Source organism: Nicotiana tomentosiformis, chromosome 5, assembly GCF_000390325.3.
Source record: "Nicotiana tomentosiformis chromosome 5, ASM39032v3, whole genome shotgun sequence".
In the NCBI taxonomy this organism is placed as follows: domain Eukaryota; kingdom Viridiplantae; phylum Streptophyta; class Magnoliopsida; order Solanales; family Solanaceae; genus Nicotiana; species Nicotiana tomentosiformis.
In genome coordinates this window covers 7361245-7377039 of record NC_090816.1, presented here as the reverse complement: position 1 = coordinate 7377039, position 15795 = coordinate 7361245, and the positions used below count along the sequence as shown (strand labels likewise).

The following is a 15795-nucleotide window of genomic DNA, read 5'->3' as shown; positions in this document are numbered from 1 at the left end:
TGGTCCGAAGGGTCCAGTTGAGAGCTATCCGATCATAGAGTGGTTGTAATTTAAATCCATAATCATCAATACAAAGGTTCACTTCTCTTTCTATTTTGTTTTTCTCATTAATGTTTTGGGCCACTCTGTTTTAATTTAACTTTGAGTATGATATGATCGAGTTCGCATCTGAGTGTGTTAAGATTAATTTGTTCACACGTTGAGTATTTATTACGATTAATTTATTTTCCTTTTTAGTAGTTCATATGGTTAATTTTATTGATGAATATGTATTAATTTGTTACTTTTCTTGTTTATTCAATGAAGTAATGACTTTCCATTTTTAACATGCTTTAGTTTCATTTTGATCTCCTATCTTAGTGACTAAATTGGTCCTGCCTATATCTATCTATTCCAGCCATAAATTTAGTCTAGTTTCAAATATTGGTTATCAGCAAAATTATAAGAGATTAGGTTGGGCCATAATTGGTGTAAGACTTTAATTGGACTTCCCTAACGTATTTATGGGCTAATTGTTGCACATGACCAAAAACAAATAAACATTCACAAGCTAGTCAACTTTTTTCCGTAATTAATTTACTTCATTTCCTCCATAACAATATACATACCTCATGACCTTACAATAATGTCAAAAAAAAATAATTAGTAATTGAATAATATTCGAACATCGTAGCTTGATTTAGGCGCGATTAATAATAAATTATCATGACTATGGGTACGGTTCCCATGGCATAGTCATGATACGTAAACCCCAATTCAAGTGCACGTTTCATGCGACTTGACTTCAATTTTGAATAATAATAAAAATAAGCATGTTGTAAATCGCGGGTGTATTTCACGTGAAGCGATTCGCAATATGTACAAAAACAAAATGAGTGTGCGACATCGCGACTTGTTCAAATAAGTTCCATAAATAATTAAAAGCGGTTAAAAGTTAAAAATGCACAATAGGTTTTAAGCATGTATTAAATCAGATAATTAGGCCAATCATTAATAGTTGAGCGACCGTGCTAAAACCACAGAACTCGGAAGTGCCTCACACCTTCTCTCGGCTTAACAGAATTTCTTACCCGGTCTTCTGTGTTCGCGGACCATAAATAGAGTCAATTTCCTTGATTTGAAATTTTAAAATAAATCGGTGACTTGGGACACCATAACTTATTCAAAGTGGCGACTCTAGATTAAATAAATAATCTCATTTCGAATAATATCACTTAAATTGGAAAAACTCCCATATGCTTTACCCCCTCGGGAAAAAGGAGGTGTGACAATGATCTTAAACGTTATAATAATAATGATAGGTATTAAAGAGGGCGGTAAATATTAAATAATTACAACCAAAAAAAAAAGAAGTAAACGTACATTTAGGAGTTATAATAGAAATAATATTAAGTGCAATAATTGTAATATATTTGATAGTAAACAATTGTTTGGAAGAAATTTTTTTTTTGGACAAATTAAAAAGTGAGAAATGTTATAAAATAAAGACTATAAAAGAAATAAACTGAAGACAAGTATAGAGGGAGATTGATATTTTATTCAACTTTTAAAGTTATGTACATAATGAACTGAAAACTCCTTTATTTATAGAAGAAAGGAAGCAGCTGCGAGACTTTTCAGAAAGCAGCTGCAAGGCTTTTCTTTAGCTGCTTGTAAGCTGTCTGCATGAGCTGTTTGCAACCTGCCTGTTTAATAAGAAACTACTGCAAATTATTTCATTGAGCTGCTTGCAACCTGCCTGCATCTAAATGGATAATCTTCTTCAGGAAGATTATCTATAGCGGAGTAATAAATGAACATCCACAATATAATTATTTTCATAACACTCCCCCTTGGATGTTCATTAAAAGATAATGTGCCTCATTAAAACCTTACTAGGAAAAAACCCTGTGGAAAAAAATCCTAGTGAAGGAAAAAGAGTACACATATTTAGTAATACGCATTGCTAGCTGCCTCATTAAAAACCTTATAAGGAAAACCCTGTGAGAAAAAACCTTAGTAAGGAAAAAAGAGTACATCGCGTATTTTACTCCCCCTGATGAAAACCTTATTTCAAATATTTAAGTTTTCGCATTCCAATCTTGTATACCATCTTTTCAAAAGTTGAAGTTGGTAAAGATTTAGTGAATAAATCTGTCGGATTGTCACTTGAACGGATTTGTTGCACATCAATGTCACCATTTTTCTGAAGATCGTGTGTATAGAATAATTTTGGTGAAATGTGCTTCGTTCTATCTCCTTTTATAAATCCTCCCTTCAATCGGGCTATGCATGCAGTATTGTTTTCGTATAAAATTGTGGGTCTTTTATCACATTCCAACCCATATTTTTCTCGAATAAAATGAATCATTGATCTCAACCATATGCATTCCCTACTTGCTTCATGAATCACTATTATCTCAGCATGATTTGAAGAAGTAGCAGCAATAGATTGCTTTGTGAAGCGCCATGATATGACAATACCTCCACATGTAAACACATACCCAATTTGAGATCGAACTTTATGGGGATCGGATAAATAACCTGCATCTGCATAACCAACAAGATATGCACTACCTTTGTTAGCATAAAACAAACTCATATCAAGAGTTCCCTTTAAATATCGCAATATATGCTTAATCCCAATCTAATGTCTCCGTGTAGGAGAAGAGCTATATCTTGCTAGTAAATTAACAGAAAATGCTATGTCAGGCCTTGTAGCATTAACAAGATACATAAGTGCATCAATTGTACTGAAATAGAGTATTTCAGGACCAAGGAGTTCCTCATCCTCTTCTAGAGGTCAGAACGGATCCTTATTCACTTCAAGTGATCGAACACCCAATTGGTGTACTTAATGGGTGCGCTTTTTCCATGTAAAAGCGTTTTAAGACCTTTTTTGTATAGACAGATTGATGGATAAAGATCTCATCTGCTAAATATTCAATTTGCAGACTAAGACAAAGTTTTCCCCTTTGGAGATCTTCTGGAGTTCCTATGATATTTATGCCATTAACATAAACAATAAGTATAACAAACTATGATGTTGTTTTCTTTGTAAAAATGAATGGACAAATGCCTTCATTTACATAACCTTCGTTCATTAATTTAGTGAGGCGATTATATCACATGTACCCAGATTGATTTAAACCGTACAAAGATCTTTATACTCTGATTGAATGCATTTCACGATGCTTTGAACTATATGCTTCATGCATTTTAAATCCTTCAGGGATCTTCATGTAGACTTAATCAAATGAGTCATATAGGTTATGCCTTGCATTTAGATGGCATGACATCTTCAGGTGTCTGGACTACAGGTCCGATCCTCACAATCTTTTACAATATTGTGCACTATATTGTATCAAATATATCGTCGACGATCATTTTATATCGGTTCGCAAGCGACATAACTTGTTGAGATCTCATCACTTTCTTTATTTTCAGGTACCTGAACTTCTTCCGGAGTTTCATGAAATGTTATGTCGTGGGCTCTTCCAGAGCTTATTTCCTCCTTATTATGATCATTTTGATCATTTGCTCCTATTCTTTTCAAGGATTGTTACCTTTGGAACCGATTGGTCTACCACGCTTCATGCGTACAGTAAACTCTATCCTTCAGAGACTTAATTTTAATAGGAGCATTTGCAACTGAAATATGATATTTAATTTTGGATCAGCAAATGCTTCTGGCATTTGACTTGAATTATCTTCTAAGCGAGGATCATATTAATAATAATTCGATTCATATAGCATATTTTCCAACTGTTTTATTCCATCCCCCAAATGTTAGAAAAACTAACATATATCCCAAATCTTCTTTGGAAAACATATCTTTGTGCATTGTGGTAGAGAAATTAATCATATACCACACATCAAAAGTTATTAGATAATAAAAATATTTGGTTTCTAATCCTAAACCAATTGTGAGGGGATGACTTATCATATTTTGTTGGTCTGATGCATACAAATGCTGATGTATGCAATTTAGAAAATCTTAGACCAACACATGAGGCTTTGTTCTCATAAGCAATAGTTTGGCCATTAATAGGAGGTATTCAATACTAAACTAGCTTGGATATAAACCAGCATCATCAAGATGAATTATCTTGATTTCATAATCTGAAAATTGTGCTCTTAGTTGAGAAAGACAATTTCAAATGTCAAACTGCAGGTTGACAATAAACATACATGTAACCATTTTATATATGCATCTATAAGTGGTTCACATGATAGGTGAATGGGCTCATATTCACCTTTTATATATTTTAAAATTCGGAGATTTTAGTCCCAACTTTAGTTGGTATAATCAAGTTATTATGAGAACAAGCAACACAAGAGAATTCTTGAAGAATCTTCTAGTTCTTCAGTATATGCTTATCTGAATTCTCAAATAGTTCATTTAAAAATGGCAAATGAAAACTTAAAGTTTATCATGGCATGTGCTATCTCTAAGTAAACTTCTGATTTACTATAGCATAAACTTTTGCATCAGTAAACTTCTGATTTACTGTGGCTACTTTTGTATCAGTAAATTTTTGATTTACTGTGGCTGCTTTTGCATTAGTAAACTTCTGGTATACTGTGATATATGATGTAGTACAAATTTGAAAAATAAGGCGGGTAACTTCTTACATACATATTTACCCCATATGATTATGGAAACATGAAGATTTTCAATCTTTCAATCATTTGTAGTCTCAATATGATAGCCATTTATATTAGTAAACTTTAGGTTTATTACAATATATATTTTGACCATAATCATGTAATATGAATAACATATTTGTATATAAGCTCTTCGAGAACCTTTCTTTATTATCCACAATCTAATATTTATCGGATACTACTGGTGTCATGTGTCTTCTAGACAAACATCTAGCTCTTCAGGAGTTGTTGATACATTTTATACTATCAAATATTGCTCAGACACTTCTGGTATCATGAGAGAAAATCATAATCAAATAAACAATATAAAGACAATTCTAAATTTATAAATGTAAGAAATCAAGAATTTCAATATTTTTACCACCAACTTTGTGTCTCCTTCAGGGAGAAACGCTAATATTTTATATCAAAGCGGCAACCACATAGTCATTACATCCTTTAGAAAAATATATATGAGTTGTTATTTTCTTCGTGGTAGTTAATAACAACTAACCATAATATATCAATGTGGTTGTAGTATAAAGCATTCTACAAGAATGATTTTGCCTTAGAATGATACTTAATAAAATTATCCAAGATATTTTACGTACAACAGGTACGTGCGACAATGATCTTTATGCCACAAAAATAATATTTATATCATATGTTATTCTAGCTCTTCCGGAGGTGAGTTATGGTATTTTTTCATTCACTACAGGGAATGAAAATGTGCTTCAAAAATAAGTTTGAATAGCTCATTATTTTATTTACATACAGAAAGATACAGTTTCATAATATTTTTCTACTTCGGGAGAAAATTTCAATTGTGTTACTTCTTCAGGAGCAAATTAAAATACGAAAAATTGAGTATATATTCTCTCAATCATATTACCTCTTCTGGAGGTGAATTGTAATATATTTACATCAAGAGTACGTTCATATTTATGACTTTATTAATATTATCACATTCATTTCAGGGAATGGATTAATATTTATCAAAAATTCTCATTCTTCAGGAAATCGAATATAATTATCTGAACGCGTATTAATCACATCAATTGTGATGCTTCAACCTCTTTTAAAATATTTACTACTTCATGAGCAAATCGATGTGTGCATGTAATATAGAGAATATTTCTCTAGCTTATCTTTAATTATAACCATAGAAAGCCTAAATTATCACTTCTGGTGGTCATAGGCATATACCACTTCTGGTGGTTAATAAAATTTAGTTACAATAAGATATACGAAACATAACCACTTCTGGTGGTTGTATATTTCTTGCAAACTCTGCTGGAGTTTAAGTGGATCTAACAATGTTATCCACTTTGTAATCCTTTATTAAGATAATTAGGATGAAAACAAATACCAAAATAGGTACTATATACGTAACATATAACCAAGCAAGCGATGATAATGATATTAAAATATAAGCAAAAGTCTCAAATTAAATTACGCAAATTTGGCCACACCAGATGTAAGTGATATCTATATCACTATTGCCAAGAAGAAAAACTCATCACCTCAAGGATATAATCTGCCTTATGATGCTCGTTATGAACAAGATCTAACCACGGACATAAGAGTGTCGTCTTACATCGGAGACGAACACGAAATAGAAATTAAATTCGAAGTAAGTGCTCAAAATGGCAGAGTCTCGTGCTGATAACGTGTTATAAAATAAAGACTATAAAAGAAATAAACTGAAGACAAGTATAGAGGGAGATTGATATTTTATTCAACTTTCAAAGTTATGTACATAATGAACTGAAAACTCCTTTATTTATAGAAGAAAGGAAGCAGCTGCGAGACTTTTCAGAAAGCAGCTGCAAGGCTTTTCTTTAGCTGCTTGTAAGCTGTCTGCATGAGCTGTTTGCAACCTGCCTGTTTAATAAGAAACTACTGCAAATTATTTCATTGAGCTGCTTGCAACCTGCCTGCATCAGCTGCTTGTAGATAAACTTTAACAGAGTACTAAATGGATAATCTTCTTCAAAAAGATTATCTATAGCGGAGTAATAAATGAACATACACAATATAATTATTTTCATAACAACAAATACAAATTTACTAGTTTTATAAAATAACCGAACCATTGATTCTTTAATATGTGCCCTCATCACCAAAAACTGAATAAGAAATCAATACTCCTAACATGGATCAGCCGCAGTGACTACTACAAACAAATGAAACGTAGAATCTAAGTATAAACCACTAGCATTTCCGGGTTTCGGCCATCGCCGGCAACAGTAGCATTTGCAACAAAATGCACAATCACAACCACCACCTTCAACCACCACCCACCACCATTTCCTCCGCCACCGCCACCACCACCAGCATTTGCCGCAGCATAACTTTTTCAACACCCTTTATCCTCTTAATCACCACCCTATTCTCTCTCCTCCTTATACTTTCTCTCTCCTTTACCCCTACCACCCCCCCGCCCCACTCCCACCCTTCCCTTTTCCCTCTTTCATCACAACCCCACCAACCCAAATGACCAAAATGCCCTTCTCCCCACCCCCCCTTCCATTGCTTACCTCATCTCAGGTTCCACTAAAGACTCTTCAAGAATCCTTAGATTACTATTTTCCATTTACCATCCAAGAAACCAGTATTTAATCCATCTTGATAAAAAAACTTCTAAATCAGAACTTAATAATTTAGCACTTACTGTTCAGTCAGTGCCAGTATTTAAAGCTGCCCAAAATATAAATGTTATTGGAAAAGCTGATTTTAGGTATAAAATCGGGTCTTGTTCATTGGCTGCTAAACTACATGGAGCTTCTATTCTTTTGAAACTTTCAAAATCTTGGGATTGGTTTATTAATCTTTCAGCTGCTGATTATCCACTTGTTACTCAAGATGGTATGAAATAGAAAAAAGATTTGTTTTTTATTTGATTCTCCGGCCCTATTTATGTGGCGTTGTTTAACTGAGCACGAAATTTGAGGGAAAAAAGAAAGATTTGATTTGATTTAAAAGTTAAATTGTTTCTAAATATAGAAATGTCATGTTTGAGATTGGTTCATTGATCTTTCAGCGGTTGATTATCCACTTGTTACTCATGATGGTTTGAAATAGAAAAAAGATTTGATTTTTATTTGTTTTTGTTTCGAATTACTACTCCCTCTGTCCCAATTTATGTGGTGTTGTTTAACTGAGCAGTAAGTTTGAGAAAAAAACGAAAGTTTGTTTGAAATTTGAGGTCTAAAACAGGTTAAAATGAGAAGTGTAAAAGTTAACTTGTTTCTAAATATAGAAATGCGACATTTGTTTGGGATTGGTTCATTAATCTTTCTGCTGCTGATTATCCACTTGTTACTCAAGATGGTATGAAATAGAAAAAGAGTTGATTTTTATTTGTTTTTCGTTTCAAATTTCCTAAAAAGATTGGTTTTTTCTGTGAGAAGTCTAAATACTACTTCCTCCTTCCCAATTTATGCGGCATTATTTGAACAGGCATGAAGTTTTAAAAAGAAATACATTTGAAACATGTGATCTAAAACAATAGGTAGAGATTTGTGTGGTTATAAATATCTCATTAAGGGTAAAATATGAATTTTAAAGTTAAGTTATTACTAAATATATAAAGGTGACACTTTTTTGGGATTGGTTCATTAATCTCTGTTGATCCACTTGTTACTCAAGATGATAAGTATAAAAAGAATTGGTTTTTATTTGTTTCTGATCCGAATTTCTTCTGCTGGCTGTGCTTTTTGTTATTTATTTGAGTGTTGAATTTCATTTTTGGTGAGTTTAGGATGTTAATTGAGTTCTTACTGAGATTGGTTTTTGTCGAACTAAGCCTGGTGTTTAAGTGGAGAAGGGTGGAGGAGCGGACTCATTATCCCCGAGTTTTAAAGGCTGCGGTTGGTCCTAAGATTTGGTCCCAGATAGATTTCTGGTCATAAAGAAAGATTGATTTTTTTTCTGCTAGTAGTCTAAATACTCTGTGAAGGCGAGTACTATTTAAAATGGCCATTGACCACCTTAGCTGTAAAGGGATTATTCAGTTGTCACTGACATTATTCTATGCAAGTATGTGCTCATGATGCACTTTTGATTCTTGGAGAAGAGTTTCGAAGGCTGCGGTCGGTCCTAAAAGTTGGTTCTAGACGGATTTCTCGGTCATCAAGAAAAACAAGACTGACTTTTTCCGGCTAAATACTATGTGAACGTGAGTTATATTTAAAATATCCATTGACCACCTTAGTTCTGTTGTTGCTGAGATTCTTCTATGGGAGTATCTGCAATTGATGCAATTTGTTTTCTTGGAGAATTTTGTTAGAAGCATATTAGGAGAAGTTCGTTGATGTTGGTAACCTTCTATTAATAGAAATGTCTTCTTGAAAATTTATAGGTATTTGGGTTGGCTTACTGTTAGATTTCGATCAATTTCTGTGTAGTTGAACTCCATTTGTCCTTGCACCTGGATATCTATTCAGTTGATGAGCGAATGGTTTTGTTATGCAAATTCTTGTCATTGAACTGTGCCATTTGTGTGTTTCAATTGGTTTACAGTAGAATCTCAACCGATTATCTTTTCATTGAACTCAATTCTCCCTATACCTTGTTTTCTCTTTGGCGATGAGTGATGACTAATGCGTTATCTGGTGCAAATTCTTGTTGATTTTCAGATCTTCTTCACATTCTATCATATCTACCAAAGGATCTTAATTTTGTCAATCACTCGAGCTACATTGGTTGGAGAGAGTATGACCCTTTCCTTCTATTATATGATTCTCCTATACTACTTAGGAATATGAACACACAGGTAACATACAGTTCTTTGGATTGTGTAGGTCAAAGAAGTTGAAGCCGATAGTAGTTGATCCCGGGCTTTATCTTGCAGAAGAAAGTGAAGTATATTATGCCACTCAAAAAAGGGTACTGCCAGATGCTTATCGGTTATTCACAGGTGAGGATGCTGATGATCATTTTATCTGCAACAATAGTTATTGCAATGTGGGAATAGTACTTTTTGCTTTTTTTTGCCTTGTGATTGAGGGAAAAAAATGATTTTCTTGATGGGGAGGACAACTATAACATTGAGAACAAGCATCCCTTTTGTTAAAGAGAAAGGAGTTAAAAGTAGAAAATAAGATTAAAACTGAAGCATTATGCATTAAGAGTAGAGTTCCATCCCTTCATTGGTTTTGTAACATTAGGAAGCAAGGAGAACCATCTTTTTTTTATAACTGTGATGTTCAGGCCAGCTTTCGCGCATCTCGTCTAATTCTACCATATATTTGCTACCTCCGACTAACACAAGTACCATGCAACTCTACCCACCTAGGCTTGGGTAGAGCAAGGAGAACCATTGTTCTCCAAAATGTCCATCACGTATCAGGCATTAATTGCATTTGCATTACACCAAATAAAATGATCGTTTGGTAAAAGGCCACTTGGCTAGTAGATCCGTTAACCAGTAAATATAGTGAAAACATAAGATGCAGGCACACACACAAAAGTAGATCACACAACTTGGTCTATCAAATATCAAAACTATCCTCAAGAGTTCTGCATTTGAAAAGGGAATATTAGCTACTTTTCCTTCATATAAGCGATATTCAAGTCTAACTTTGTCTAATTTTCATTCCATTCATTTAATGGGGGATTGACAGAATTATAGTATGATATATGTTGAAAGTAATTGGTTTTACATGAGTTTCATACTACTGCTGAATAATTTGTTCTTACTGCAGGGTCATCATCAGCTATATTGACTCGGAAGTTTATCGAGTACTGTATCTTAGGCTCAGAAAACCTCCCTAGAACTCTGTTAATGTACTTGTCAAACTCACCATCCTCAGAATCTGTTTATTTTCCAACCATTTTGTGCAACTCGCAGAAATTCAATAGGACGACAATCAACCACAACATGCTCTATGCTTCTTTGAACTCCAGATCACAAGCTCGCCAATTGAACTCCAGTGACTTCAATGACCTATTGATGAGTGGAGCAGCATTCGCCTCGCCATTTAAGGTAGATGATCCGGTTCTTGATCAGATTGACCACGAACTTCTCCACCACAATCGTGACGAACCAGTGCCAGGTGGATGGTGTTTAGGTGACACTGAAACTAACAAATGTAGTGTTTGGGGAGACGCTGAAATCCTAAGACCCGGTCCAGGAGCAAAGAGGCTTGAAAAACATTTTCTTGAGCTTTTTTCTAATGAATCATATTTGTCTGATCAATGTCAATATGAGAAGAGCTCTTCTTCCAGATGATAACATAGCAAAGGAAGAGACGAAGAGATGAATACAACAACAACAATTGCGCATCAGTCCCAAACAAGTTGGGGTCGATTATATGAATACAGTAGCAAAATAGACAGAAGATATGACACGAGCTATTCATCAAACCACTTGAATTATTAAATTGTGTATCAATGTCAGGTAGCCAATTCTTTGATTGGAAGCTGATTGTTGTATATTGAGGTTTTTGAGAGTAAGATTATATATACTGAATTGGGCAAGCTCTACTGATAGTTGTATCATATGCTCATTTCATTCACAATTCAAGATCCTTTGATGTCAATACTGTACTCATGTTCTTTTTTCAAAACAATACTCTAATACTCTTCAAGGCGCATTTTAGACCTCGTATTTTTGTTTCAGAGAGTAAGATATCTGAATCTGAATACATATCCAATTATTGAGTATTGTATCAAAATTTGAACGCTGGATAATTAAGACTGTTTGTATCTCACCATCTTAATGTATATAATTTATCTAAAACTAATAGATTTTGTATTTAAATGGAAGAAAGAACTTTATATTAAATGGGCTTCTATTTGTATGAGTACCTACTAGACTTGATTGTTCATTTGGAATGTGCCTAACGATCCATAAATTAGAATTCACACATTTTCACGTCAAAATAGCATCGGCTAGCCAGTTTTCGGACTGATAATTAAAAAATAGTCAGCATTAGCAAAGTCATTGAAAAATAGTCACTATTTTATGCTGAGTAAAAATATCCTAGTTGAAATACAGAAAATTCCAGCATGATATGCTGGATTATGGAGCTCCTGCGTATAAACTTCCAGCATATTATGTTGGAACCTCATATGTAAAAAATTTGAACTCCAGCATATTATACTGGAATTTTTTCGGATTTTTAAGGGTGTGTTCGTTCAAATTTTATTTTTACATGAAAAAATGACTGCATTTCAATTACTTTTGAAATTGTAGCTAATTTTCAATTGCCAGCTGTATTGTATATCGGGCTATTTTTTTTCTCTTCCCATTTTCACTTATAGTCCTTGATAAGAAACTTGAGGTTATGAGCAAATTATTAGAGTATGTACAAACCATATCATGTTGAATCTTGTAAGAAAGAGCTTTTTGTTGGAAAAGATAGCATATCATATCGTTACATTTAGTCATAACTCATACCTAAAAAGTTTTAACACTATCATTTGCAATTATATCAATATTTACTTACACTTAAAAAGAAAGACAAATATACATGTGTAAGCACATGGGATATCTTATTAAATTAGAAATGATGCTTTCTTTATCCAAATTCGCTGACAGAAAATCTCATTTTGGGAGTAAACAACACTATTGAAAACGGTTTCATCCTCAAGGTACGAATTTGATACCTATAATTAAGGATGGGGTACTTATCACTCCCACCATAATTTTTTGTGGTAGAGATAATGTCTAATGCACTTTCAACAATTAAACTGAAATTTACTGAATTATAGAATACTAAAAGTGTTACTAATTACCAACTTTAATCGACCTTTTGTGAAGAACAAGGAAGATCCTCCCTTGCAACAAAAACATACCCATCGAAATCCTAAAATACGAGTTGAGAAGAGTAGTGTGTACGCATACCCTCTATCTTGTAATAACTTGTTTGGATAGTTGTTATTTATCGTATTGTTACTTTAAATACAATATTTGTTTTGATTGTTGCTTAAATTTTATTGTATCGTATCGTTAAATCCGTCATTATGTAACGACAAAAAGTATCACTTTATGTAACGACGGATTTGGTGTAATGGCGTCGTTACCTTGCGTTTTTTTAATCTCATTTTGTCTTTTCTATATTATTAAATAATCATATTTTATCTTTTACCCTACTTTTTATATAATAATTTTACTTCGTATCTTATTTTTTCTTAGTAATGTTGCAAGTTTATTCTTCATATTTTTGGTACATGAAATGATGAAACGACGACAAACGATACAATCAATTCAAATATGGTATACATCAAACAATACAATAAAATACGATACATTATGAAACGACATGTAACAACCAGAGGCTGATTTAGGATCTTTTAAACTTTATGGGTTCAGATTTGCAATTTTACCACATTTCATCTAATTTAATGATTCAAAATTTATTATTTGTACATATTTAATAATTTTTTGGGTAAAAATACAGGGTATGAGCGAAAGTTATGAGTTTAATTGAATCCAGAGACGGATCTAGGATTTCTAGAACATGAGTGCACCACTAAAAAGGGAGGGGGAAGTAAGAATTGATCAATGTTTCTTTAATTAAATAATTAAGTATTGAACCAAGTGCATCATTCAACATTTATGGAGCATGTGTGCTAATACATAATACTGGACTAATTTTAAAAAATATGTACATAAAATATCTAGTTTGACGGAGGATTATGAGTTCATGTGCCCCGTAATATGGGTTATAAATCCGCCCCTGATTGAACCTATAGTTTCTATACTGAATACGTCTCTAGTAACAACCATCCAAATAATGTATAAAAATAGAGAAGTTGTTTCCGATATACGCTAGATAACATCCTCTACCCTTGACTATGGAATCATTGAGTTGATGTGTACATAGTCACAAAAGGGAAGCTACTTTTCTTCTACTTCAATTTGAATAATACAAAATACAGAACACACAATATGACTATTTCTATATTGCATGTGACTATCACATGCAAAATGGGAGAGTAGTTGCAAGCATCTAACCACTAATAAATCTAATCATAGAACTTCCAAAACATGGGTGGTCCCTACCAACGGGCAAATTAGCTCCACTTAATAAATTATTTTAAAAAGCACCGGATCACAAAATAAATAAATGAAAAGGTAAGCATAGGAGATATTCACATTTTAGATTTTTAAAACCATATTTTAGACATTACACAAAAAAAAAAAAAACGAATAAGTCAAGAGAGTCAATGTTACGCTAAAACAAGTATCTTATGTGTCGTTTGGTTGGAAAACAAATTATCTCGTGATTAGTTATTATGAAATTAGTTATCTTATCCTCTTATATGGGTAAAAAAATAATACAATTCGGGAATAATTAATCACGAGATCAATTATATCATAATTTTATCTCAACAAACATGAGATAAACTCGTCTCAAATTTAATCTTGGATTAATTATTCATTATCCTTCCTACCAAAAGAGCCCTTACTTGTCAAATTTAATGTGATAGAGTTTAGAAACGATAGTCAAAATAAAATATTTTTCATATAAATACATACATTTTTAAAAATAAAACTCGCATATTTTAAAAATTACTTACAAGTATTATAAATTAAAACGTTAAAAAATCAAGAATATTCAACAAATGTTCGAAGGAAGAGAAATTTTCATATTATGCAATAAATAACAATATCACATCAAGTAAAATACGGAGTAATGATAAAGACTGCGTACGCATTAATCTTCGTAGACCTCACTTACGTTAGATTAATGGATTTGTTGATGTTATTTATAAAATCTCAAGAATAATCTAGCTACGATTTTACTCATTCGTCATTTCGCAAAAGTTAAAACCACCTTGTTTAAACTTTTGATTCCGACTTTTGAATTTTTCCTTAAAACACAAAAAGGAAAATAAAATTCTTACATTGCTACATCATCGCCGCCACATGCGGTGTCGGAATAGTCAAAGATTTTTCCTATGTAATTTATCAAAGTTAATAACTTAATAACATACGTGGCTCTTTTTAATTGGTTACATTACCGTAATCATTCGGCGAGTTGCTTTAAGCGGCGTGCTCTTGCTAATAATGTAAGATACATGTGTTATGACAATAATGCCCATAACCTTTTAATTATTTACTATTGTATCCCACCCCCGAAAATGGAAAACACCATGTGAAGATTCTATAATAAATAAATAGAGACTATAATCCCACAGGTTTGGGGAGGGTAGAATGTATGCAGTCTTTACCCTTATCTTGTGAAGGTAAAGAGATTATTTTTAATAGACACCCGACTCAAGAAAAATATGAAAAAGAAGCAGAAACAACAAATCGTAACAACAACAATATAAGATGATACAATAGCCGAAATTAAAGAAACGACCATAAATAGATAAATAGAGACAGTTAATCACTATATGTTGTAGTCCGATGAATGAGACCTTTACAGAGGCGAAGCCGTTATGGTTTCAAGATTCTAATTTTTTTAAGTTACTGAATTCTAAATTAATAAGTTGTGCATATTCAATGAATTTCTTTAGACAAATATAAGGTTTGGACCAAAGCTACTGAGTTCGGCCGAACCCATAGTTGAAGGGCTGGCTCCGCCCCTCGATCTTTACTCCATTACATAAATTTTAGATTCGAGTTCTATGTATGAAAAAAATCTTAATTTTTTTATTTAATGGGCCTTATACGACTCGAATTCGAAATAAGCGGAGCACCAATACAAATAGCGAAGGGAGTTTTACCTATATGTACTATATTAGAAACTTATTTACCCTCACTATTTATGTTTTAACTTAATTACAAGTTGATATATAATTTTTATCAATTATATATAAATTAGCATTAATGAGTATTTCATTATATTATGAATTGAATAGGGAATTCTCTGTTCGCTCTCTCTCTCTCATTCTCATTCTCTATCAATATTCTTATATAGTTATATTAATATCTTCATGTGGATTAACTAAAGAAATGATACCTAGCAAAGAGAGAAGAAAGAAATTAGTACCTAGCAAAGTTCTTGCTTCAGATCCTATAAAAACGAGGAAATAAATTAGATCTGATAAAGAGAATCATTTTAGTTATCATTCTTTTAGCTTTTTGGAATCAATAAATAAAATAGTATTAATTAGAAGTGAGTAGATCGAATTAGAAATTATGTTAATTCATTAAAAACTTCATTGACAACCATTAAAAAGCTTCAAAGCTTTGGATTCGAAAATGAA

General features: G+C 32.6%; 1 protein-coding gene across 1 annotated transcript; it reads left to right on the top strand.

Moving 5' to 3' along the window:
• Window positions 1-7007: 7007 nt before the first annotated feature.
• Window positions 7008-11235, top strand: LOC104101168 (beta-glucuronosyltransferase GlcAT14A; the record flags this gene model as incomplete). Its single annotated transcript, XM_009608599.4, has 4 exons — window positions 7008-7494; window positions 9267-9342; window positions 9432-9547; window positions 10335-11235. Coding segments are annotated over 4 exons (1206 nt in total), but the record flags the coding sequence as incomplete, so codon positions are not given.
• Between the last annotated feature and the right edge of the window lie 4560 nt (window positions 11236-15795).